This window comes from Carcharhinus amblyrhynchos, chromosome 2, assembly GCF_965287045.1.
Source record: "Carcharhinus amblyrhynchos chromosome 2, sCarAmb.v2.hapA, whole genome shotgun sequence".
Lineage (NCBI taxonomy): Eukaryota > Metazoa > Chordata > Chondrichthyes > Carcharhiniformes > Carcharhinidae > Carcharhinus > Carcharhinus amblyrhynchos.
The window spans coordinates 85,428,338-85,455,312 of NC_137325.1; the positions used below are offsets into that span (position 1 = coordinate 85,428,338).

Sequence of the window (26,975 nt, forward strand, 5' to 3'; positions counted from 1 at the left end):
AAAGACTAATAGATTTTTCTTCAGCAAGTGTTTCTCTGTCCATAGATGCTGCCAAACATGCCAAGTACTTGCAGCAAGTTTTTTTTTTCACTTCAAGTTCACACATCTGTAGTATTTTTCTATTGTTACAATCTAAATAGTGCTATTTTGTGGGGGTGCAGAGTAGTGAGACCTGGGAGTGCATATTCACAAATCCATGAAGGTGGCAGGGTAAATTTATATGGTAGGGAAAGCACAAAAGATACCTGATTTGTAAATAGGGACGTTGAATAAAATAAACAAGGATTCATGTTAAACATTTACAAATCACTGGTTAGGTCTCAGTTGTAGTGTCGTGCACAATTCTGGACATACTTCAGGATGTCAAAACCTGACAGGAGGGTGCAAAGTAACATTACCAGGATGAGGGACTAACTACATGCAGAGATTGCAGAAATGAAGATTAACCATCTTAAACAAAAGAGAAGTTAAAGGGAAGACCTAATAAATGTATTCAAGATTATGACAAGGGTTAACAGAGCAAATAGGGAGTAATTGTATTCTCTGGCAAAGGGTTGGCAACCAAAGGTTGAAGATTTAAAATGACTGGCAAAAGAATTGAGGGGAAATTAGTATAATTATTTTTGCACAACATGCAAGATCTAGAAGACTTTACCTGAAAGTATAGCAGATGGGAATTCCATAGTAACATTTAATCAGGTAATTGTAGACATGTTCTTACAACAGAGTTATGTTGAAAGTTGTAGATAAGACTCAATTCGACAGCTCTTTCAGAGGCACACCAGACCAACTAAACTTCTTTGTGCTGAGAGATTCTGGGGGCTGTTAGAACATTTTCAATTCTTTAGTACTATTTCAGATACCCAGTCAGAATTAAGCACTACCAGATTAAGTACTGACTTCTAAAGTAAAATTCTTACTGGATTGCCCCAACAACAATCTTTCAGAAGAGCATTCCTTACTGCTACATACAGGCAGAGAAAAGGAATTTTTCACTCCAGCAGAATGGATTAGATTCAAATCCAGGACTCAAAGGTGCAGAATCAGTGGCTAGCTCACTGGTCACCTAGTTCTCTACTTCTCAACATATTTTTAAAAGGAACCTTATCAAGAGCAGGAGCATTCTAAAATTAAACTATTTTACATTGATAGAGGATTAAAAATTTGCATTTTCATGACTTCTGTCAAGCAGGTTATTCCAAAATGCTTCATATTCAATGAGTTATGTAGCATGCATTATTTTGGTGAGATTTTTGTTTACACTGAAGACACAACATAGAAATATGTAACAACGTTTTAATTGCTGAACATTAGTGAACTGTTTTACAAAAAAGGTAAAACAAAGATGGAAAGAGACTTTCAAAGATTTCGAAATCCAACACAAAGACAGCACTTCTTGTGAAAATTAGGAATACTGCTGAGAGGATCTTTACTTGAAGGTGAAGTTCAATGCGTCAGAATTCAGTTCCCGTAAAAATAGGCATTTGGTCCAGGATGAATGAGTGCATTAGGTTGAAGCTGAATTCTTGTCTACGAGCGGGTGTACTTGCCCCAGATGTGCAGCATAAATACTGAAGCGATGAACAGTAGGCTCATAACAAGCACTGGAACAGGCCCACTGAGGAGAGAGGAGAAAAAAAATCAATAGTAGCACATTTAACAGTACGTTCACCACTGCTTGCTTTTATAGTTTCAATGTCAATGCAATCATAGTAATACAAGGAACAAAAGGGACACCTAGTGGTACAGCAAGAGTACCCACACAATGCTAGTTTTATCAGCACTGTCAGAGGAGAAGAATAATAATAAACACACACTGAGTTATTCCTACTTCCTCAACTTAGCTACAATTCTGTGTCCAGGCTAATAAATCACTCTGCCCGTTAGTCACTTTAAATGTCTCTTATTTTTCATAGATTTAGAAAAAAACATATATAAAGATTTTAAACCCAAGTGAAGAATATCAAAAAAAATGTTGCACCCACAATTATAACCTGAGTGGAAAACTAATTCTCCTCACATCATTGTTTTCATTTCTCCCTCCACCAGTGCAACTAAAGCTATACATACCAATTTACATTGAACGATAGTCCTCAGAAGGCACTGGAGCTCATATTAGTTCTTCAACTTAATTGCCAAGCTCTGACACAAGCTTTAGGCTAACCACACCAACAAAAAATGCAATTTGGATTACAACGTAATCATACCAAAATGTGGCATAATCTGAATTTAGAGACAAAGAGAAAACCTTGTTCACATTCTAATCACAAGTAAAATTGTTCAGTGGATTTGTCTTGACTTTTGTGGGGAGACTGAATTTAAATAGAGAAAATGTCACTGGTGAAAATCCAGAAACCTCCCTCCTTCTCTGAGAGGGGAGAGATACAGAGGGTGGAGAGTGTCTGGAACAAGCTCCACAGGTAATAGTGGAGGCGGGTACAATTTTGTCTTTTAAAAAGCATTTAGACAGTTACATGGGTAAGAATGGTATAGGGCGATATGCGCCAAATGCAGGAAATTGGGATTAGTTTAGGGGTTTAAAAGAAAAAGGGCAGCATGGACAAGTTGGGCCGAAGGGCCTGTTTCCATGCTGCAAGCCTCTATGGCTCTGGTTTCTAGCCCACTAGCTCGGAACCAGCACAGCACTCAATATCTAGAACAGCTCCCCAGGAAGCATTTTTTTTAAACAAAACAAACAATCCCAACAGCAAACTTGAGGGTGTCTAGAGCAATTTTAGAGTAACATTAGTTTCCATTTTAGAATTTTGCTGTGCAGTATTGTGCACAGCATCTTTTTATTATTATGCATTTAGTCTAATCTTACATCTTAGTGAGGGGCTCAAATCAGGCTAAAGACTTTGTTAAGCCTTGAAAACAAAAATACAATTTTCTGTCCTAAAGCATCAAATACTTGAATCTAGAATCCTACAGCAAAGGAGACCATTCAGCTCATTATACCTGTAAAAGAGCCAACAAATTAGTCCCAGTCTCATGCTCTTCCCTATTGTCCTGCCATTTTTTTCCTTTTCCAGTATACCTCATTCCCAATTTATCTAATCTAATTGGCTATTAATACTGCACACAGCATAAATTGGACTGGGAGAAACAGCAGTGAAACAGAGATCACCTTATCATCAACACAATATTACATTTATTGATCTGGGCAAGAAATAATGCAGGAGACATTCTGAAGTCGTCGTCTTTGACGGTCAACTCAAATATGAAACTGTTACGAAAGAAATTAGCAAATGTATATTAAGAAAAACTTAGTATATTAAAACAAATAACCCATGTACACAAATTCTGGCTAAACAGCCAAAGAAAAATAGTTTAAGGTAGAATTCATTGGTTTGCTTTTTGAAGTTTGTTTTTTATTTAAAGTTAGAGTCTAAAAGTACTCTGGATCTTAAACTAAAGGCAGTCACACACCATCTTGACTATTAAATGATTTTTTAAAATCCTGAACTCATCTGTCTCATTGCAGTTATCGGATGAAGAATGGACTTTGACATAAAGCTCCTGTTTCATTTCCCATGTGTAAAATGAACACAAACTATTGAAAGCCTCAGATCAATGTGTGCACATACGTTCATACACAGTCAAAGCTGATAAACTCATCTACCACTGACATACATATCCAAGGTATTATTTGACCTTCAAAGAAGTATAGGTGAAAATACCTAAGAAACACCCATTATTCTAATTGTCAACTTGTGCCATCTAACCAAATTATTTAAAAGATAAAGAGTGGAAAGAAACAAGGCTTGAGCATTAACACAAACTCTTTAAAGAGTTTAAAAACAGATAAGATTTACTAAATAGACAAGATGAAATTCCCACCTTTATTCATTTTAGCCAAAATGATTGAAGTAAAAAGTGATGGAACATCACATCTAATTTTGTCCTGAATAATTTTGCCCCTTTAGTGTTTTACAAAGATTTACTGTTGAAGATTTTGTATTTAATATTTTGAGGTTTTCAATTTTCCTATGAGAGCACATCCCCAATTCCTGATTCAGTCAGATGATCACAAGTCATTCGAGTTATAACATAGCTACAGATAGTCAAAGTTAATATCAAAACTCTAGTTACATTGAAACCTTTTCCCTTCTAGTTCCACAGTCAGTCAATCACTAGCATTTAACATGTCAAACTTAAAAGTATTGAACTATTTTCTTGCTAAACTATAAAACTGGAAAGGCCATTTTCTCTCTCCAACCCAACTCCTTAGGACCAACCTGTGATAACATGTTTGAAACTGAGTCAAGAGAGTTATAGGCCAATAAATACATACATCCCACTACCGGTCATTACTGTCAAGTAAATTTAATGTAAAATACAATCATATCTTATGGTGCAAATCAGCAATGGTGGCCTGGGCTTGATCTGTAAAAGTTAAGGTGAATTTTATGCAGTTAAAAGAGTTGATGGGTTACATGCCATTTAATTTTCTTGATCATCTTGAATTGTCACCTATTTAGCCTAAATCCATAAAGAAATGGCGTGGGATGCGATTTAATCAGCTTATCATCGTGCATCTTATCTCATTGTAGAGAACCTGAGGCAGACATCACATAGATCTTTTTTTTCAAGAAAGATAAAAAGACCAAATTTAAAAGGTCATTAAATGTGGGAGTTAGAGACAGTTGTCTTTTTTTTATTCATCAAAAAGACTATATTCTAAATTTCAGCTTGCAAAGCACCCTACTTTTCATCTTTTGAAACACAAGAGACTGCATTTAGTAGGTTACTGCCCCAATCATAACCTACTGCATGGTTACAAAGTTCAAAATGCAAAATAATAACTCAATTTATTTGTAATTACGCTGCAATTTAGTTGTCAAGCTAAAAAGGTAGGATGCTTATGCAACTCTACTTTGCATACATTTAAATCGTGCAATGCTGATCATTTAATTATAAAATTAATTCAACCTGTATAATATATCCATTTAGTATCCAGTATGGTAAATTTGCAACAATGCACTAGGTTAATCAATGGGGCCAAGAGATTGTTAAAAGCAGGATCTTGTCTGATTGGACTTCTAACCAGCTAACTATTAAATATGCCCAGCACATTAAACCATCCCGATGAACTAGTAAACAAAAATCAATACAATATTCAGCGCTCAAAGTAACTGCCTGGCAATGTTTTACCCAGAGTAAAGGAAGAATTGCTCATCTTGTATAAAACTAGTTACAAGGAAATAATTAAAGTGCACAAGTCAACCTGTGTTGACTGCGATAACCTCTCACTCAAAAGTAATAAAGACTTGAAACGACAGTCTGCTTAAGCTGTCAATGGCACGTGACATGGAAGTGTTCAATGTAAGAAAAAACATTTTGACGTGTATAGAAATATGGATGAAATGATTCAGTTGAAGCAGTACGATGCAGGTACGTGTAATGGTCTATATATAAAAGTCTAAGTGCTGAAGTGTGGTGATTAGGAGATTTTCACAGTACCTTCATTGCAGTGTTAATGCAAGCTTACTTGTGACACTGATAAATATATTTAAACTTAAAATCATTAAGCTACTCAGACAGCAAGTATCAGAGAAAAACTATAAAAGAAAAAACAAAGCAGACATTCAAATAAAGACAAAGAGATCTATCAACATTTGTAAAACGAAAAAAGACCTTAACCTTCCGTTGCACATTACAGACAACAACCTGATGTGTGTTTCCAGCATTTCCTGTTTTATTTATGCTGTCGATTAAGTCAAGAGTAGTTGAAGATCACAAAAATAGCACCAGAACAATTTAATATTTTCTTTTCAGAAAAGCCAGCATTACAAGATAAAATTTAAAAAGCAAATCATTCAAGGATTTATTGCTTTACAAAAAAGGCAAGAATTAAATACAGCTGTTTTTATCCCCTCTTTTTCTAAGATTGTTTAAACAGTCAATCTTGAGGACATCAGGGTGCTTAGCTTGAGATAGCACTCTGACTCTGCTAGGGAACTGAAACAATATATTAAAACAGCTCCAGAATTCTATCCAGGGAAATAACACTACACCACTTCACGTCACATTAACTTACTAATCTCTACCACGTTGTGGTACTCACTGCCCGCCTGTATGCCTGTGAAACACAGACTGCGTATCGAAGGCATGCAAGATAGCTCAATCATTTCCACATGACTTTCCTTTGGAGAATATTATGCATCAGATGGCAAGATAAAGTACTAGACACTGAAGTTCTCTCTGGAGCAAATCTACCATCAGTCCACACACTGCCGATGAGAGTGCAGACCTGGTGGGCAGGTCATGTCATCCATATGCCGGACGAGCGAGTACCCAAGCAGCTCCTTTTTGGAGAACTCTCTGCTGGAAGATGCTCGCATGGAAGGCACACGTACAAAGACACACTCAAGGTCTCCCTGAAGTGACTTGACATAGAACATAACAGCGCAGAACAGGCCCTTCGGCCCACGATGTGGCGCCGACCAGTTAAAAAACAATGACCCACTAACCTAAACCAATCCCTTTTCGTCCATAAACCTATCCACGGATCTCTTAAGCACCCCCAAACTAGGCACATTTACAACTGCAGCAGGCAGGGCATTCCAATCCCTCACCACCCTCTGGGTAAAGAACCTACCCCTGACATCCGTCCTATAACTACCCCCCCTTAATTTAAAGCCATGCCCCCTCGTGCTAGCTTTCTCCATCCGAGGAAAAAGGCTATCACTGTCCACCCTATCTAAACCTCTAATCATCTTATATGTTTCAATAAGATCCCCTCTTAGCTGCCTTCTTTCTAGCGAAAACAACCCCAAATCCCTCAGTCTCTCCTCATAGGACCTCCCCTCCATACCAGGCAACATCCTGGTGAACCTCCTCTGCACCCTCTCCAAAGCCTCCACATCCTTCCTGTAATGTGGGGACCAGAACGGCACACAGTACTCCAAGTGCGGCCGCACCAAAGTCGTGTACAGTTGCAACATGACGCCGCAACTCCTAAATTCAATCCCCCTACCAATAAACGCCAAGACACCGTATGCCTTCTTAACAACCTTATCCACTTGATTCCCAACTTTCAGGGATCTATGTACATACACCTAGATCCCTCTGTTCATCCACACTATTCAAAGTCCTCCCGTTAGCCCTATATTCGACACATCTGTTATTCCTACCAAAGTGAATTACCTCACACTTCTCCGCATTAAACTCCATCCGCCACCTCTCGGCCCAGCTCTGCAACCTGTTAAGTCTCCCTGCAAACTATGACACCCTTCCTCTCAATCTACCACACCTCCGACTTTGGTGTCATCAGCAAATTTACTAATCCACCCAACTATACCCTCATCCAGATCATTAATAAAAATTACAAACAGCAGTGGCCCCAAAACAGATCCCTGAGGCACACCACTCGTAACCGAACTCCATGACGAATATTTACCATCAACCACCACCCTCTGTCTCCTATCCGCTAGCCAATTCCTGATCCAATTACCTAAATCACCCTCAATCCCATACATCTGCATTTTGTGCAGAAGCCTACCATGGTGAACCTTATCAAACGCCTTACTAAAATCCATATATACCACGTCAACTGCCTTACCCCCATCCACCTCTTTGGTCACTTTCTCAAAAAACTCAATAAGGTTAGTAAGGCACGACCTACCCGCTACAAAACCATGCTGACTATCTCCAATCAATTCATTACTCTCCAAATAACTATAAATCCTATCCCTAATAATTTTTTCTAAAACCTTGCCCACAACAGAAGTAAGACTCACCGGTCTATAATTCCCGGGGAAGTCTCTGTTCCCCTTCTTGAACAATGGGACAACATTCGCTATCCTCCAATCTTCCGGTACTATACCAGAGACCAACGACGACCTGAAGATCAGAGCCAGAGGCTCTGCAATCACCTCTCTTGCCTCCCAGAGAATCCTAGGGTAAATCCCATCCGGACCAGGGGGCTTATCTATTTTCAAACCCTCAAGAATATCCAGCACATCCCCCTTATCAACTGCAATACTGTCTATTTTACACCCCTGCAACCCAGTGTCCTCCTCAGCTATATTCATGTCCCCCTGCGTGAACACCGAAGAGAAATATTGGTTCAATGCCTCTCCAATCTCTTCCGGTTCCACACACAACTTCCCTCTGCTGTCTGTAACTGGCCCTAATCTTGCCCTAACCAACCTTCTGTTCTTGACATACCTATAGAACGCCTTAGGATTCTCCTTAATCCTATCAGCCAAAGTCTTCTCATGTCCTCTTTTCGCCCTTCTTAACTCACTCTTCAACTCCCTCCTAGCCAATCTACAGCCTTCTAGTGCACTACCTGAGCCCTCAAGTCTCATCCGAACATAAGCCTCCTTTTTCTTTTTAACCAACGAATCAACTTTTTTAGTGCACCACGGTTCCCTAGCCCTACCAATTCCTCCTTGCCTGACAGGGACATACCTATCACGGACTCGCAGTAGCTGCTCCTTGAAAAAACTCCACATTTCGGACGTTCCCAGTCCCTGTAATCTCCTAGTCCAACCTATGCTTCTTAATTCTCTCCTAATAGCCTCATAATTACCCTTCCCCCAGCTAAAACTACTGACCCGAGGTTCATGCCTATCCCTTTCCATCACTAAGGTGAACGTAACCGAATTGTGGTCACTATCACCAAAATGCACACCAACTTCCAAGTCTAGCACCTGGTCTGGCTCATTTCCCAGCACCAAATCCAATATAGCCTCACCTCTAGTTGGCCTATCTACATACTGAGTCAAAAAACCTTCCTGCACGCTTTGTACAAAAACTGACCCCTCTAACGAGCTAGAGCTATAGCAATTCCAATCAATATTAGTAAAGTTAAAGTCCCCCATAACAATTACCCTATTACTTTCACTCCTAACCAGGATGGTCTCCGCAATCCTTTCCTCAACCTCTCTAGAACTTTTAGGAGGTCTATAAAAGACTCCCAACAGGGTGACCTCTCCTCTCCTATTTCTAATCTCCGCCCATACTACCTCAACAGACAAGTCCTCTTCAAACTTCCTCTCTGACACTGTGATACAGTCCTTGACTAATAATGCTACCCCTCCCCCCCTTCTACCTCCTTCTCTACTCCGACTAAAGCATTTGAACCCCGGGACCTGCAACAACCATTCCTGACCCTGCTCTATCCATGTCTCTGAAATGGCCACAACATCAAAGTCCCAGGTACTGATCCACGCTGCAAGTTCATCCACTTTATTGCGAATACTCCTCGCATTAAAGTATACGCATTTCAAACCCTGCTCCGCCCCACCCCCACGATGCCATGCATTGCAGTCCCCATCTATGCCCCCCTCACTTTCACCCCCTCTACTCAGGATCCCACCCCCCCGCTCCAAATCAGTTTAAACCTCCCTGCATAGCCTTTGCAAATTTTCCCCCCAAGATATTGGTTCCCCTCTGATTCAGGTGTAGACCATCACTCTTATAGAGGTCCCACCTTCCCCACCTTCTTGACATAGACACGACAACCTGGGAAATGCTGACACAAAACCTGGCACTGCCTCATCCACAAGGGCTGTCAAGCTTACGAAGCAAGGTGCATTGCTGAAGCACAACTTAACACGAGCTGCGCAAGTCCAGAGCCACCAGTGCAACAACTACAGTGCCTACACAAGTCTGTCCAATATGTGCCAGGACATACCGTGCCCAAATTGGCCTGATCAGTCATCTTCAGACACATCACATCTAGCCTCAAAGTGACTAACAGTGTCGAGATCCTCATCGATAATGATGGATGAACAATAACTCACTAATAACTTCCTGTATTCTGTGCAAACAGACCTTGCCTACTGTGAAGCTTTGTTCTTCCCAGAAGATGAGAAGCCATAGGAGCAGGAGTGGATCATGCAGTTCCTCAATAAGATCTTCTGCCTCAGCTCCACTTTCCCATTTGCTCTCCATATCTCTTGATTTCCCAGGAAGCCAAAAATCTGACTACTTCAGCTATAAGTATCACAAATAATGGAATGTCCACAATGCTCTTAGGTAGACAATTCCAAAGGTTCACAATACTCCAAGGGAAGAAACTCCTCATCTCAGTCCTAAACGATTGGCCCCTTATTCTGAAACTGTCCACTAAATTCCTCAGCCTGGAAAATGGATAATGAAACATGAAGACAGCGGTACAATGTCCACCCTGACAAACCCCTTCAGATTCATAGACTCACACAGCACAGAAGAGATTCTTCGGCCTATCAAGATCGCACCGACACATTAGAAACAGTTGGACTCCTATCTAATCCCACCTGCCAGCACTTGGCCCATAGTCCTTAATGTTATGATGTGCCAAGTGCTCATCCAGATACCTTTTAAAAGGATGTAAGGCAACCCGCCTCTACCACCCTCCTGACAGCGCATTCCAGATTGTCATCACCCTCTAGATTAAGAAAAAGCTTTTCTCATATCCCCACTAAACCTCCTGCCCCTTACCTTGAAACTAGGTCACCTCATGACCCTTCAACTAAGGGGAATAGCTGCCCCATATCCACTCTGTCCATGTCTCTCATAATCTTGTACACCTTGATCAGGTCACCCCTCAATCTTCTCTGCTCCAATGAAAACAACCCAAGCCTATCTTCATAATTTACATGTTCCATCCTAGGCAACATCATGTGAATCTCCTCTGCATTCCCTCCAGTGCAATCACATCCTTCTGATAATGTGGGGACCTGATGAAGAACTGCACACAGTACTCTAGCTATGGCCTCAAAGTTCTATACACCTCCAACGTGACTTCCCTGCTTTTGTAATCTATGCCTCAATTGATAAAGGCAAGTATCCTATTTACCTTTTTACACTACCTTACTAAACATGCCCTTCTGCTTTCAGAGATCTGTAGACAAACACGCCAAGGTCCCTTTGTTCCACAGAACTTTCTAGTATCCTAGCATTCATTGAGTACTTTCTTGTCAAATTATTCCTTCCCAAGTGTTAGCACCTCACACTTTACAGTGTTAAATTCCATCTGTCATTTATCTGCCTATTTGAATATTCTGTCTATATCTTCTTGTAACCCAAGGCACTCCACCTCACTGTTCACTACCTGTCCAATCTTTGCCATCCACAAATCATGTACATTTCAATGAGATCACCTCTCATTCTACTAAACCCCAGCATTTGATCCAATTTACTCAGCTTTTCATCATAGGATAACCTTCTCATCCCAGTAACTGACCTAGTGAACCTTCATTGTACTGTCTCCAGTGCAAGCACATCCTTCTTAAATATGACGGCCACACTGCTCCAGGTGGGGTCTCACCAAGCCATGTACAATTGCAGCATGACCTCTATATTCTTGTACTCCAATCCTCTTAAAATAAAAGTCAAAATGCCATTTGTCTTCCGACTTGCTTGCTATGCTTACATGTTAACCTTGTGTTTCTTGTATAGGTATATCCAAAGTCTCTTTGAACATCAACATTTAAAAGTTTCACACCTTTTTAAAATATATTCTGTTTTGCTATTCTCATAGCCAAAGTGAAAAACCTCACATTCCCCACATTATACTCCATCTGCCACCTTATTACCCACAGGCTTAATCTATGTCTCTTTGCAGCCTCTTTGTATCTTCCTTACAGCTTATATTCCCACCTGACTTTGTATCATCAAACCTGGGTACGTGACTCTTGATCCCTCAGTCACTAATGTAGATTATAAACAGTTATGACCCCAGCACTTATCCTTGCAGCATTCCGCAAGCCACAGCCTACCAACTTGAAAATACTCCAATTATTCCTCCTCACTGCTTCCAATTAATTAACCAATCCTTCATCCATGAATTTAAATTACCTCCAACTCCATGTGCTCATTTCTTGCAAAGTGATCCTGTGTGGCACCTTCTTTAATCGCTTTTGGAAATCCAAGAATAGCTCCCCATTATCTACCCGACCAAGATCTGACACCCTCAAAAAAAAACTCTTAACAAGTCGATCAAATGATTTCCCTTTCACAAAATCATGGTGACTCCGTCTGATCAGATTTTCCAAGTGCATTGTTAGGACTTCTTTAATTATCAATTTTTCTGTTGACTGGTGTCAGAATAACTGGCCTGTAGTTTTCTATATTCTCTCTCTCCCCCTTATCTTGAATAGCACTGTCACATTTGCTAACTTCAAATCTGTAGGTTCCATTCTAGAATCTAGAGAACTGAAGCTTGAAGGAAATGCAAGTAAATGTTCTTTTTATACTATTCTGAGGTAAAAGAAAACCTTGTAAAAATTTTACTGAAGAGAAATTGTCCTCATACCTCCCATTTTTACCACAGTCTCCGTTTCACACTTATTCTGGTTTTCAGAAAGACATCAGTTGTGAGACACAACTAAGGTAATTGCATGCATCCAGCATTTTCTATTTACATTTAAAACATTTCAAGTTCTGGAAGTGCTGCAGAAGAGAGTCCTAAGAAAGATCCATGAGTGTGAAAGAACAGAGTTCCGAGGAGAGATTGGAAAAGTTGGGCTTTTCAGTGCAAAGTAAGCAACTGAGAGGGAACCTCAAAGTACAGGATATATTGAATGCTATAAAAGGTAAATCAAGTCCTACTTTAAAGTGGAGTAACTAACGGTAGGACAAAGGGTCAAAGATTCAAAACAAATTTGGGACAGATGCCAGAAAGTTGTTATTTATTTTAAAAGTAAGCTTTACATGAAACAGACTTCCACAAAAACAACTGGATTTCAGAATTGGATCAGGATGACTCAAGATTTTGAGATGTGGATAAGCTAAGAAGTCTGAATGTTCATCTCATCCATAATTATCTTGTGATAAGCAGTACTAGTAGTTTGAGAAGACAGGTTTTGCAGCTTCAGATGCAACCCCAGTCAGGTTACTTACACAGCAAGATCATGAGATAACCAGTTATGTAGTTCAGAGTGAATAGAGTGAAATGCAAGTGCTCAGAGCTGTTTCGTGGATTTTCTAACAGGTTTTGTGTTTTTATTCCAATTACAAACTCTAACACCATTGGATTCTCAGCTGAACATTTAATATCATAATTACTTTATATGTCCATACAATATAAAGGTGTTCAATGCAGCTGCAGATTTAGGTTTGATCTGATCTTTGCTAAATTTTAGTTATGACTGCTTTGCAGTCTCCAATGGGGGCTACCAAGGGGCAGTAATGACAACATATCTAAAGGTCATCCCTTTCACCAAGGACCACACAGCATTACCACCTAATCAACATAACCAGTAGGACTCAAAAATGTCAATTTCCGCACCTCCCACCTCCCCATGCACTGTAAAGTATTATTACATACAAGAAAGCAAATATCATCTATACTTTCCAGATGAAACATTTTACAGAAGTGAATAAATCTGATAATCAATAACAGCAACCATGAGCAGTTCTTCCTCACAAAAGGAAGACACAATCTGCATACAGGACAGATCTGCTCATCGTAACAAAGATTTTCTTAACAGCTAGTGAGCATTAGTAACAGCTACACTCTACCATCCTCTCGCAATTATGGAAAGACGACAAAAATATCTTTATCCAACCATTAACAATGAAAACACATCTTGGCCTGTTCTCACAGTAAAACCCTTAAACTTCACTTTGGAAGAAAATCAAGCCCTGATCAGTGGCTCTTTGCTTTTTTTCCCCAAAAACATTGCTGATTACCAGAGATTTTGGACCAACCAGGCAAGCAGCTCATCTCCAGATTGTATTATTTTAATAAACATAAAAAGGTAAGGGAACTATTTTTCCCATGAAGACAAAATGTGCAGTACAAGATCCAAAATTGAAAAATTATTACAAAATTCATCATTAGCTTAGATTCAACAATGTGAGGGATCTGGATTAATACCAGAGATTCACTCATTAATACAGATATCTTTAGTATCAACAAAGAATATTAATGTAGCTCCATCATGAACAGGTTCAATAACTATTCCAAGGCAGTATGCTCAATGATCTCATTAGCAATCACGGTTTGGTAAATTAACAAAATTGAAATGGAGAGTGAGACATGAAGGTGGTATTACAGGGACATTAATAACACAGCAGCTGATTTTACAACAGTCCAATTTCAGGTAACTATAAGAACGAAGAATGCGTGAAAATTCTCCATTTTTGAAAATATTTGTGGTGGTGGGTGGCTCCTTTCTTGTTGGCCAGAATAGGAGGATCCCACACTAGACTCTGCATGTCCACCCGCCATTAGCTATTGGGAATGAAGGTCCAGGCGCCATATGTAAGTGCCAGTATAGCACACTCCTATCACTTTCTCCAACCTAACTGTCCTCACAAGAACGGGCAGGATTTCCAGAACCCAGAGGCAAGAGACAAGCACCCTCAAGAATAGGTCTGTACCTTTGTTTAACCACCGATCTCCTAAGCCCTTCACCTGCAAGATGCCCAAACCCCACTTGGACCTCCACCATCTGGAGCCTTTGTGCAGTCTCTTCCTCTTGTTTGAAAGCACCTCATGCAACCTTGTGGGGTCCAGCTTCCCTCTGCCTTCCATTGTTCATCATGCTCATTAACTTGCCAATATGCCCTCTGACCTGGGAGAGGATAATGGGCCACCAGATCCCTGCCTTTGCACAGCCCTCCTTCCACATTGTCCCCCTTGGCTTCACCAGCCACCCACCCCACACCAGATTGAACTTTGAACCATTGGGAGTGAAGGGTCCACGAGTCCCATAGAAGAGTGCTGTCCATAAGAGAGAAGCTCAGTATGGAACTGGAGAGGATGAACTGGGCTGCCCCAGCATACTATGTGGCCTTCAGCATAACAAGAGCAATGCAGCACTATGGTACATAGGCTATACTGCTATCACCTCAAAGTTGAGTGAACTGCCTTGTGCACATCACTCTTTTCCAAATGGTTTTGATACTGACATGATTTCCCACTGACATGACGTGTGATTGGAAGGCCTGATGAGATTTCAGCAATCAGCTGTTTAATAAGCATTCACGAGATGCAAATGGCCTTCCCACCACCGGGTAGCAGGAGAACTGACCCACCATTAACCCAAGAATGGGAGAATTACAAATTGCTTTTACGCCAGTGGGTTTTTGACTCCCACTGGATTCTTCACTCCTGCCCGCCGCCACCAAAACTGCTACAGGTGAAATGGGAGAGCTCTGCCTGTAATTCAATGCCCATAGCAAATACTCACACTTTAAGCCCAGGAGAATCCTCTGTGTAGAACCTCCACATACCCCCAGTGCCTGTTGATGTTGTTCGCCCAGCACGGCTCACTGCACTGCTAGTAGCTTTCCTGTGAGATCGCGGCAAAAGAAAAAAAAGACATTAGCTATGCATTATATTATAAACCCCTAAATAAGCACTGCAATCTGAGATTGCATTTTGTTGGTAGCAATCTACTTTCACCTAAGATTTTAACAAGTTTAATTAAAATCAATTCTGACAGTAAACAATGGATTTCTTTACTGGGTTTTCCAAATCTTCATGTTCACAAACTGTTTTTGTTTGCTTTACTCTTCAAACCAAAATGCACTATAAAAATATTAAACATTTATGAATATTATTCCACTAAAATGTACATCTTGTTTCTGGGTAGAAACTAGAGCTCCACTAAAAACAGTTTCTAAACAATGGAGGTTTAACTCTGAAGTTCAACTCCTTTAGTTTAAAGTTAAAAAATTGCAAGGACTAAAGCAGATGGCAATGCTAAGCAGCAGTGTTCTCACATTCAAGTTGCAGGAAAGAACAGGGAGAAGAGACACATATCTAGGTACTTTTTGTTCCTACTCATCATATTGGATACATTGGGAAGGTGTAGTTCCATCAGGCCATCAGTCAACTGAAGGCATTAGGTGAGTTTAACTAAGAAACGGATTAGAAATAAAGGAGCTGGGTGAAGGTTCTACTCTAATACACTCATTAAAACACAGTTGCATTTTGAAAAATAAACATTTATGAGAAGATTGACCGACCAGTTTGCTATTTTACAACAGCACTTAAACTATAAGAAAATGCTCCGTACGGACATTTAGCGATTTATTTTTAGATAAAATGAGGTAGCATCTCAACAATATGAAGCAGTTTAAGATGTAGAAACTTGATCACTGAATATTGGGCATAAATTCATGATATTTTATTTGAAGGCTTCAGTCCCTGGTGGTTTACAACAATAATCTTAATACAGAAAAATCACTCCCCGTTGTCCAGAAAGTACTTTTGATAAGGACAATCGATACTTGGATTTGGATTTCACCCTTACATTTTGATTGCATGATGCCTTTAGAAAGCTGTCACTGGCAAATTCAGGTTTCTGACTCTAAAGCTGGACATCCTGGTTGAAATCGCCACTCTACTATTGGGCAACACAGATTTAAATCATTGTGGTCTTGTCTGTCATCTCCAGATAAAGCTTATGGCTGGAAATGCAGGTTGGAAGTTCCCCATAAACTATACTATATAGTATTCCATTCACGTTAGACCAAAACAAACTGAAAACATCCCATTTCTACTACAGCCTTCTTAATCTAGGGGAAGGTGTGTGCCTTGCTGAAGAGTGCGTTGAGTCTAATGTCTATATCCTTGAACATTTACTATGCTTTTCACAGCCTGGTATCGGAAATGAATCAACAGCTTCGGTCAGATCCTCTAGGAAGGGACAAATTATCCTTTCCACCACCCAGCTGATGAACAGCAATAGTCTCAGCATGACCAATACAACAAATGGCAAATGTAACATCATGTATGGAACCCTGAAATATATTGTAAGAGTCAAACATCTGGAACACAGCCTCCATTCTTGATCACTTGCATCAGGATTTGTTTCTGTTCAGTACTTTACACCAGGACAACTTGAAGAGCCTTATAAATAGAATAAAACATATTTGAAGTTTCTGCATAATGCAACATACATTTAACCAGCGTGTAAAACTTCCAGGAATAGCATGCCAAAATACTCCTGCACCAATTGATCTGGACATCTGTGTTTCAGCCAACACTGGCAGAAACACAAAAAAGAATTCAGCAGATACAACATGACACTTACTCCCTGTAACATAACAGACATTGCAAGAGTCCTGTGAACTCAAACTAATCTCATGTTCATGTATGACCTCCATACAATCCGCTGGGGTCCAATGGCACAATCCTTATTCAAGGTTCACCAGTGATACAGAATATGCTCTCAGTTTGATTGCATTAATGTCATCTAAGAGTTCAGTGTTTATTTAACATTCTATCATGAGAGCTTTGGATCAACAAATAATAAAAGATGAAGTTCAAACAAAGACCAATTTCCATCAATTTTGTATATTGGAGCAGCTACGTGGATAATAAATAAATAATCATACTGAAAAGTTACAGACAGCATAGCGTCCTTCCTTACAGCACAACACAATGCGGGGCACAGATTTGATCTTTCCCTCTACTAAGTTCCCACGCACTGGCCAAGCATTTCAGTTTTTGGGGAGGGAGGAAAAGATAAAAGAAAAAGGAAAATAGGAGGCCAAGTTATTGCCAAGCCACTCAAAAACCTCCTAGTGGTTAAGAGTGGCCTTGGTGGCAATGTTACGTCAACTGTTGGATCACTCACCACCTCAGGCAGCAGTCAAGGCAGACTGTGCAGGAAGGTAAATGGTGAAGTGGGGTTTGAGAGTTTTAAGTTCCTAAAAGATGTCTGTACGTTACACAAAATGAGCAAAAAAATGAAAGCCAGTTTCACATTCCCAGAGTTCAATACAGATAGTAGCAGTGTTCACATCGTGCAACAAAATTCAGAATGGATAAACTGAAGTGTAAGATTTCAGAAGCTCTTTGGCCTTTTCAGAAGATTGTAACAAATAGTTACAGGAGAAGGACGTTTTGCTCTTTCAGCCTGTGACCTCAACTCCACTTTCCTGTTCTCTAGTAGCAAATGAGCAGAAGGGACTCAGCGATAGTGCCAGGCAAATTCCTTCCAGCAGTATATTCCCTATCCCATCTATAGTGTCACTTGCATAACATAACCTTGCTACTTTTCTCTCTAAAATATTACTTGCCAATATTTCACTGGCACATGTAGATTTTTCAACAGATTTCTTGCTCACATTTGCTGTTTAATAATATTTTACAACATGAATGATTTCCCACTTTTGAGTTGCCTTTACAAATTTGGAGACTATCCACTGATAGCAAGAATGTTCTTGCATTAGAATCTCCATTTATAGAGTCTTAACATTAAGTGATGTTTTGCTTTGTTGACATTTAGCTGTGTTAACCATACGTAGTTCACTTTATATCTGGAATAACAAGTTTCAATATTTACACTGATTAAGTAACTAATTAGCTGATTGAAAAGTGTTAATATTGTAACTTGTCATTGACTGCTGCTGCTTTTCTCATTACTGTTAACATTGCATTGTTAAAAATTGTACATTTCAGGGCTGCAGTTCATTAATTTTGAAGCAAAATAGGCATTTTTCTGTAAGATGACAATACTGATTTTGGCTTATAGGTGCTTTAATGTCAAAATAAGGCAACAAGAATTCTTTTATAAACATCTTGGTCTGGTTTGCCCTTGCCCCACACAATCTTTAACAAAATACCTATCCAAAGATTGAATAAAACAAATATTGATTTCTGATCGCGTCAAAACTTTGGATGACATAAACGTCCCATAATACATAATAACGCCTTCCAACCTGGGAGCATACCAACTCTCGATCATTTCTGACACTGTTCAGTCACTACTTGTTGTGTGATCCTCCAATATAAAACTGCGCAAATTTAGTTTGCATGTGCAGTAATGGAAAGTTGTCTCTGGCTCAATTTATGTGAGGAAGACACAACATGATAGCCTGCACCCTAGGGTATTAAAATAAGTGGCTGCAGAGATAGTGGATGATTGATTGTATTCTTCCAAAATTTTCTAGATTCTGGAAAAATCCCAGATTAGACAAATCACAAATGTAACACTGATTCAAGAAAGAAAGGAGACAAAAAGCTATAACTATAGAGCAGTTAGTCTAACATCTGTCACTGGGAAAATGCTAGAATCCATTATAACAGGTAGTAGAAAGACAGTGAGGAAATCATAATACAATCAGGCAGAGTCAACATGGTTTTGTGACAGGGAAATTGTGTTTGACAAAGTTAACTGAGTTGAGGATGCAACAAGCAGGGTGGTTATAGAGGAACCATCGATGTTATACATTTAGATTTCTAAAATGCATTCAATAAAATGCCACATAAAAGGCTACTGCACAAGATACTCATGGCGTTGGGGGTGATTAATTCGCATGGTTAGAGGATTGGCTAACTAACAGAAAACAGAGGTGGGATAATTGGGTCATTTCAGATTAGCAAACTGTAACCAGAAGAGTGTCATAAGGATTAGTGCTGGGTCTCAACAATTTACGATCCATATTAATGGTTTGAATGAAGGGAGTGCATTGTAGACAAATTTGCTGATGATACAAAACTGAAGTAGAAAGCAAGTAATGAGGAAAGTACAAAGAATCTGAAGTGGAATAATAGATAGGTTACGTGAGTGTGCAAAAACTTGCCAAATGGAGTACGATGTGGGAAAATGTGAAATTTTCCACTTTGATAGGCAAAATACAAAAACAGAATATTTAAATGAAGACTGCAGAACGCTGTGATGCAGAGGCATCTGGCATGAATCACAAAATGTTGGCATGCAGGTACAGCAAATAATTAGGAAAGAAAGCAAATAGAATATTGGCCCTTATTACTATGGTGGTGGTACATTCAAGTAGGGAAGTCTTGCTGCAATACCCTCAGATGGACAATAAATGCTGGCCCAGCCAGCGATGTCCACAAGCCAAGAATGAATAAAAAAGTGGACACTGGTGAGTCTGCACCTGCATACTTGCAATGGAAGTAGATCAGAGAAGTTTCACAAGGCTGATACCTGAGATGAAGAGATTGTCTTATGAGGAAAGATCAAGTAGACCAGGTTGATACTTATCAGGGTTTAGGAAAATGAGAGGTCAACTAATGAAACAGATGAGATTCTGAGGGGCTTGACAGGGTAGATGCTGGGAGAATGTTTCCTCTCATTCTAGGCGGTACCATTTAAAAATAAGGGGCGCCCATTTCAGATGGCAATGGGGAAGAATTTCATCTCTCAGAGGACTATTTGTATATGGAATTCTCTTTCCCCCAGTACACAGTGGAAGCTGGATCCTTTGAACATATTTAAGGGTGAGTTAGACAAGATTTTTGATTGACAAGAGAGTCAAGGGTTATGGGGAATTTGAGGAATATTGGCCTTCTTGCACGCAACAATAGAATGTGGTTGGTTAGTACAAAGGAATCCAATATCTGGATATGAACACTCATCTCTCAAGAGCAATAATAGCCAATAATCTGTATCTGGTGCAGTCTGCCACTAAATATGTAATAGTTGGAGACCTGATTTATTCAGCTGACAGACTGAATAGGGCCATCATTCACAAATGTTGCCACAATTGTTTGAGGGGAAAAAAGAGAGTAGGTCTAAGACTAGTACTTAAATTTAAAACTGAAACAAAGACAATTATGAGGGAATGAAAACAGAGCAAGTTGAAGTGACCTAGGAAATTAGGTTAAAGGACAAGTCAGTAGACGTGCAGCAGCAGACATTTAACTTTTTTTTTATATAACATTCAGCAAAGATACATTCCAGTGAGAAAGAAAGACTCAGAAAGAATGTACCATCTGTGACTAACTAAGAAAGTTAAGGATAGCATCAAATTGAAAAAAAGCATAGAATTCCATGCAGATTAACGACAGATCAGAAGATTGGACACAGTATTAAAAAACAGCAATCACTAAAAGAGTAAAAAGGAGAGAAAAATTAGAGTACAAGAGAAAGCCAGCTAGAAATATAAAAACAGGTAGCAATAATTTCTATGTATTTAAAAAGAGAAGGAATAACTCAGCTGAGCACTGGTCCTCTCGAGACATGAGTCTGGGGAATTAATGGGAAACAAGGAAATAGCAGATTAATTGCATCAGTCTTCAGTATAGAGGGTACAAATAAGATTCCAAAATAATGTTGAATCAAGTGATGAAAAGCAGGGAGGAACTTAAAACAATTGAAATTACGAGGAAAAGGGCATTGAGAAAATTACTAGAACCAAAAGCTGACAAGTCCCCAGGGTTCGATGTTCTTCATCGTAGGGGCTTAGGAGAAATGGCTGCCAAGGTAGTAAATGCATTGATTTTAATTTACCAAAATTCCCTCGATTCTGGAAAGGCCCATCAGTTGAAAAATAGCAAATGTATCCCTCCTTTCAAGAAAAGGAGACAGGAAGCAGGAAATTTCAGGCCAGGTAACTTTTTGTCAGAGGGAAAGTGCTGGAATCTATTATCAAGGAGGTTAGAAAATCTCAATGCAATCAGGCAGTCAAATTGTTTTGTGAACAGGAAATCACATTTGACTAATTCATTAGAGTTCTTTGAGGAAGTAACAAACAATATGGATAAAGGAGAACCTGTAGATGGGGTGTACTTAAAACATAGTTGACAAGCTGCCACATCAAATGTTACGATACAAATAAAGACTCGTGATGTAGAGAGTAACATATTAGCATGAGTAGAAAATTGGTGAGCTAACAGGAAACAGTACGCAAAAGGCGGGTTATTTTAGAGTTGGCAGAATGTAATGAGTGGAGTGCCACATGGCTCAGTGCTGGGATTTCAACTATTTACAATCTATATTAATTATTTGGATAAAGGGACTGTATGTGATGCTACTAAATTTGCTAATGTTACAAAAATAGGTACAAAAATAAGCTGCAAAGAGGGCATAATCTGTTATATACCTTTGCAGACTCAACTGATTAAACAAAAATCTGGCATAATGTGGGTAAATGTGAACTCTTCCACTTTGGGAGAAAAATTACAAAAGCAGCATATTACCGAAATAAGAACATAAGAAATAGGAGCAGGAGTGGCTCAGTTCCACTTTCCCGCCCACTCCCCATAACCCTTAATCCCCTCTCTTATCAAGAACCCATCAACCCGCTTCTTAAAAATATTTAGCGAGGCAGCCTCCACCACTTCAACGGGCAGAGAATTCCAGAGATTCACCACCCTTTGAGTGAAGAAGTTCCTCCTCAACTCCGTTCTAAACCGCCTCCCCTTTACCTTGAGGCTGTGCCCCCTAGTCCTACTGTCTTTTTTGAGCGGGAAGAGTCTCTCCACCTCTATCCTATCCATCCCATTCATCATCTTATACGTCTCAATGAGATCTCCCCTCATTCTTCTAAACTCTAACGAGTACAAGCCTAGTTTATTCAGCCTCCCCTCATAGCTCAACCCCCTCAACTCTGGTATCAGCCTAGTAAACCTCCTCTGCACTCCCTCCAAGGCCAAAATATCCTTGCGCAGGTGCGGCGCCCAAAACTGCACACAGTACTCCAGCTGCAGCCTCACCAATGCCCTATACAGCTGCAGCAAGACCTCCCTACTTTTATATTCAATCCCTCTCGCTATGAAGGCCAGCATCCCATTCGCCTTCCTGACCACCTGCTGCACCTGCAAGCTGGGTTTTTGCGACTCATGCACAAGGACCCCGAGGTCCCTCTGCACCGTCGCCTGCTGCAGTTTTTCGCCACGTAAGTAATAGTCCTTCCTACCATTCTTCCTACCAAAGTGGACCACCTCACACTGGCCAACATTAAATTCCATTTGCCATTTCCTGGCCCATTCGCCCAGCCTATCTAGATCCTTCTGCAGACCCTCCACACCCTCCGCACAATTTGCCTTTCCCCCAATCTTGGTGTCATCAGCAAATTTCGACACCCTACACTTGGTTCCCTCCTCCAGATCATCTATATAAATGGTAAATAGCTGAGGCCCCAGGCTGATCTTATTGAATGGCGGGGCAGGCTCGAAGGGCTAGATGGCCTACTCCTGCTCCTATTTCTTATGTTCTTATGTTCTTATCTAGCCCTTCGAGCCTGCCCCGCCATTCAATAAGATCATGGCTGATCTGTCGTGGCAAGGTTCCACATTCCCGCCCTCTCCCCATAACCCTTAATCCCCTCTCTTATCAAAAACCCATCAACCCGCGTCTTAAAAATATTTAGCGAGGCAGCCTCCACCACTTCAACAGGCAGAGAATTCCAGAGATTCACCACCCTTTGAGTGAAGGAGTTCCTCCTCAACTCCGTTCTAAACCGCCCCCCCTTTATCTTGAGGCTGTGCCCCCTATGGAGAGAGACTGCAGAACTTTGAAGTACAGAGGCATCTGGGCGCCCCGGTCCATGAATCACAAAGGGTTAGTGTATAGGTATAGCAAGTGGTTTAAAAAGCAAATGGTATGTTGTTGTTTATTGCAAGGGGAATGGAATATAAAAATATGGATACTTTACTACAGTTGTACATGAGTATTACTGAGACCACGCCTGGAGTACTGTGTAGAATTTTGGTCTACTTATTTAAGAAAGGACATAATTGCATTAGCAACAGTTCACAGAAGGTTCCATCATCTGATTCCTGGGATGAGATGGCTATGTTATAAGGAAAGGTTGTACAGGTTAGCCCTGTATTTGTTGGAGTTTAGAAGATTTGAGAGGTGATCCTCTTGAAACATCTAAGGTCCTGAGGAGACTTGACAGAGGACTGAAGGATGTTTCCCTTATGGGAGACCCCAGAACTAGAGGACACAGTTTAAAAATGAGGGATCACTTATTTAACATGGAAACAAGGAGAATCTTTTTTTCTAACAGAGGGTCAAGAGTTTGTGGAACTCTCTTCCCCAGACTAGAGACAGTGTCATTGAATATTTTAAAGTCAGCAACAGAGATTCTTGGCCAAAGGAATCAATTTTATATATAGATTGATTTTCCTCAGCCAAATGTTTTAATACAACTTATTAATGTTCACACTCATCAAGTTAAGAACTGATTTAGATGTTCAGATCACTTCAATTGTCAAATGGTTATGCATTTAGATACAAGTGCACAACACTCAACAAAGCCCCATGTATTTGTCACAATTCACCAATTCTTCTATAATTTAAAACTAGTCTCCTGGACATTCCACCAAATATATAATCTTAAGAACAGTGCACAGTGTGTCCAAAACTAATCCCAAAGACCTGAAATACACTTTACACAAACTAAAAAAAACTCAATGTAACAACTGCTTTCTAAATGACAAGAGCGCATAAATCGAACTTCTATTATTTCTCTTAAAGGCAATAGTTCTTTCTGCTGTATTGTTCAACAAATATCAAGAAATCTCCATCACTTTGCACAAATATGTATTCTTTATGAATGGGGGAAGGTCAGTATTTCAGCAGATTATGGAAGGCATCATAATCAAAAGCAACCTTTTCCGCAATAGATTTCCAAATACACAATTTCCACTACAGTTAACTAACAGTCATAAATCAAACCCCTGATTGTGCCCCCCTTCTCTGGCACACTAAACTGGACGGCTGCAACTACTGAACTGCTTATCTCATCACAGCTCAAGACTCAAATCAAATGATCTTCTGTTCTCTACAGCTTGTTACCATGTCACACAGAAACACAGAAGATAGGAAGAGTAGGCCATTTGGCCCTTTAAGACAGCTCCACCTTTAAACATGATCACAGCTGATCCTTTATCACAAGGCAACACTCCAACACTCACCCTTCAATTATTTTCTTTTTATATATTTTATATGTTTCAATTAGGTCCCCTCTCATTCTTCTAAATTCCAGTGAATACAGGTCCAGTCAACCCAATCTCTCCTCATTCAGCAATCCTGCCATCACAGGAATCAGCCTGGTGAACAACTGTTGCACTCCTATGGCAATTATATTCATTCCTGCAAACCTGCTCATAAAACTCCTGCTGTGGTCTCACTAATGCCCTGTAGAGTACAGTAAGACACCCTTGCTCCTGTACTCAAGTCCACTTGCAATGAAGGCCAACGTGCCATTGGCCTTCCTAAGCAAACAACCTCACAATTTCCTTATTCTTACTCCTTGCGTAATCAAGAAACTTAATACTTTCATATGTAAGGGCATTTGGCATTCATCTTTCACTCATCTAATTAGAAACATTCCTCAATACCATCAATAGATTCTTAATCTTAATAACTCCTGCATTTCATTGTCAGAGAAAACAGCAATTTTTCATTACAATAGCTGTGTTTATTTAAACCAAATAATAAAACTGCATAGATCTCATGAAGTTATACCCAAAACAATAACTTTATTCCTTATACCAAATGCTACGTGATCAGTTCCCATGTTGATAATACATAGTTAATATTCTGACATTAAATTGGTCTTGGAAAAGCTTAATTGAAATCACAACAAAACAAAAATAATTTAAAAAATAGTAAACAATTACTAGCATGGAATTAACTGCTTGGCAATACTCAACTTACTTAATTGCTTGTGTTTGCGTTAAAATGTATTAGTGGGAGATCATATAATGATTCCAATGTAGAAGATAGTAGAAATTATTTTGCCCATGTTTATCTCAAGCATAATTCTTGACCAAAGGTTGTTTAAAGCCATCTTTTATTGGGCATTGACTTGCTTAGTAATTAACACTCACTTTTCCAAGAACAACCTAAGCAATATTACTAATTAGATCATTAATATAAAAAATTAACTGTATCAAACATGCAATCCATTGTGATGTTGGATACTACTGAGATCAAATGCCAGTCCAATTGTGCTGCATCATTTTAATTTTGTGCCTGTCCCAAACTATTTACCTCTGCCTCACTGTGGATCCACCACCAGCAGCCCGAGGTGCTACAGCTTTACTAGGCGATCGGCTTGAGGCACCGACATTTGTTGCACTTGCAGCAGGTCCTGGCTGAAAAGGGTAAAACAAGATGTTAGCACTAATAGAATAAAATATTCTCTCAATACAATACTTAGGGAGATGTAAAGTATAAACCTACCAACACAGCAGATTAGGTGCATTGGCTGTGCTAAATTGTCCCTCAGTGTACCCGAATGGGAGTCAGAGAGTGGTGACTACAGGATTTTCACAGTAACTTCATTGCAGTGTTAATGTAAGCCTACTTGTGACAATAATAAATAAACTTAAATAGAAGTGCACAACCAAAGTATTAATTGGTATTGAACATTTTGTTTTCAAGTAGTACAGTGAATTTATGCCACAGATTACAAACAGGATATCTAGATTGCAGTAGCCAATAAAATGTTCTTTTCCATTATAAAAACAGGTCACAACAACACACTGCATCATTTGTCTCTCCCCTGTATGCTTTCATAAAATCTTCTAATTTATTAATAAACTCCAAAGTACATCGCATATGCAAGTTATGAAGCACAGAACAAGAAACTGAATTTTCTCCCTCCCACCAGTCTTTGCTCTGATATTTTATTACCACTGCTCTAAAACAGAGATAACAAAGGCAGAGAATTGCCACTACAATAAACAAAGTATTACAAACAAAGCTGGATTCAAAGATCTGAGAATGAAAAACCCAAACCACTCAAGTTTATACCAATGTACTGCACTATATCATTTCGTATGATACAAGTCCTTTTAATTTGGTGACTATTCAAATAAAAAATCTACTACTGCAAATAAATCTGATTTATTTAAAGGCACCTGGGTTTTGATTACTGCTGACGTGGCGTTGCCGCAACTCAAGAACTTATGGATGGGTTCAAGCAAACAGACTGAAAAACTTGCTGGAGCATGCATCTTTCATACACAACAAAGGAGAAATTAGGGAATCAAAAATCACTTGCTCCTGACAGTGAAGCAATACAGTTGTAAGACTGCATTTGCAGCAGTCAGAGGCCTGAAGGCCTTGGCGAGGCTCCTGGGTTTCTATTACTCTGTACCCGTCTTTAAGACATATCCCTTCCCCCAGGGAGCTGGTGCTGCCCTCTTTTGGGGCTGTGGCCCGGGGATGGAAGCTGTCCGGGGAAGTGTTCGCTAACGCGCGGCGGGACAATGGGCCGTTACCATGCTGACAGCTCCTGCGCTCCACTCCGCTCCGGGACTCCGCTCTGCTCGAGCCGCGGCGTTCCTAATGTGGCCACGACACACAACTCAG

At 39.8% G+C, this 26,975-nt stretch overlaps 1 protein-coding gene across 1 annotated transcript; it reads right to left on the bottom strand.

Moving 5' to 3' along the window:
- Positions 1-1,282: 1,282 nt before the first annotated feature.
- On the bottom strand, positions 1,283-26,975 carry sec61b (SEC61 translocon subunit beta). Its single transcript, XM_080208569.1, has 4 exons — positions 26,885-26,975; positions 25,650-25,753; positions 15,135-15,236; positions 1,283-1,618 (listed from the first exon to the last, which is right to left on the bottom strand). The coding sequence occupies exons 1-4, from the start codon at positions 26,885-26,887 to the stop codon at positions 1,531-1,533; spliced, it is 297 nt and encodes a 98-aa protein (XP_080064695.1). The 5' UTR covers positions 26,888-26,975; the 3' UTR covers positions 1,283-1,530.

Coding starts and splice junctions, on each gene's coding strand:
- sec61b (XM_080208569.1), bottom strand. Junction 15,237..25,649: donor GGATCCACAGTGAGGCAGAG/GTAAATAGTTTG, acceptor GCGATCTCACAG/GAAAGCTACTAGCAGTGCAG. Junction 1,619..15,134: donor GATTCTCCTGGGCTTAAAGT/GTGAGTATTTGC, acceptor CTCTCTCCTCAG/TGGGCCTGTTCCAGTGCTTG.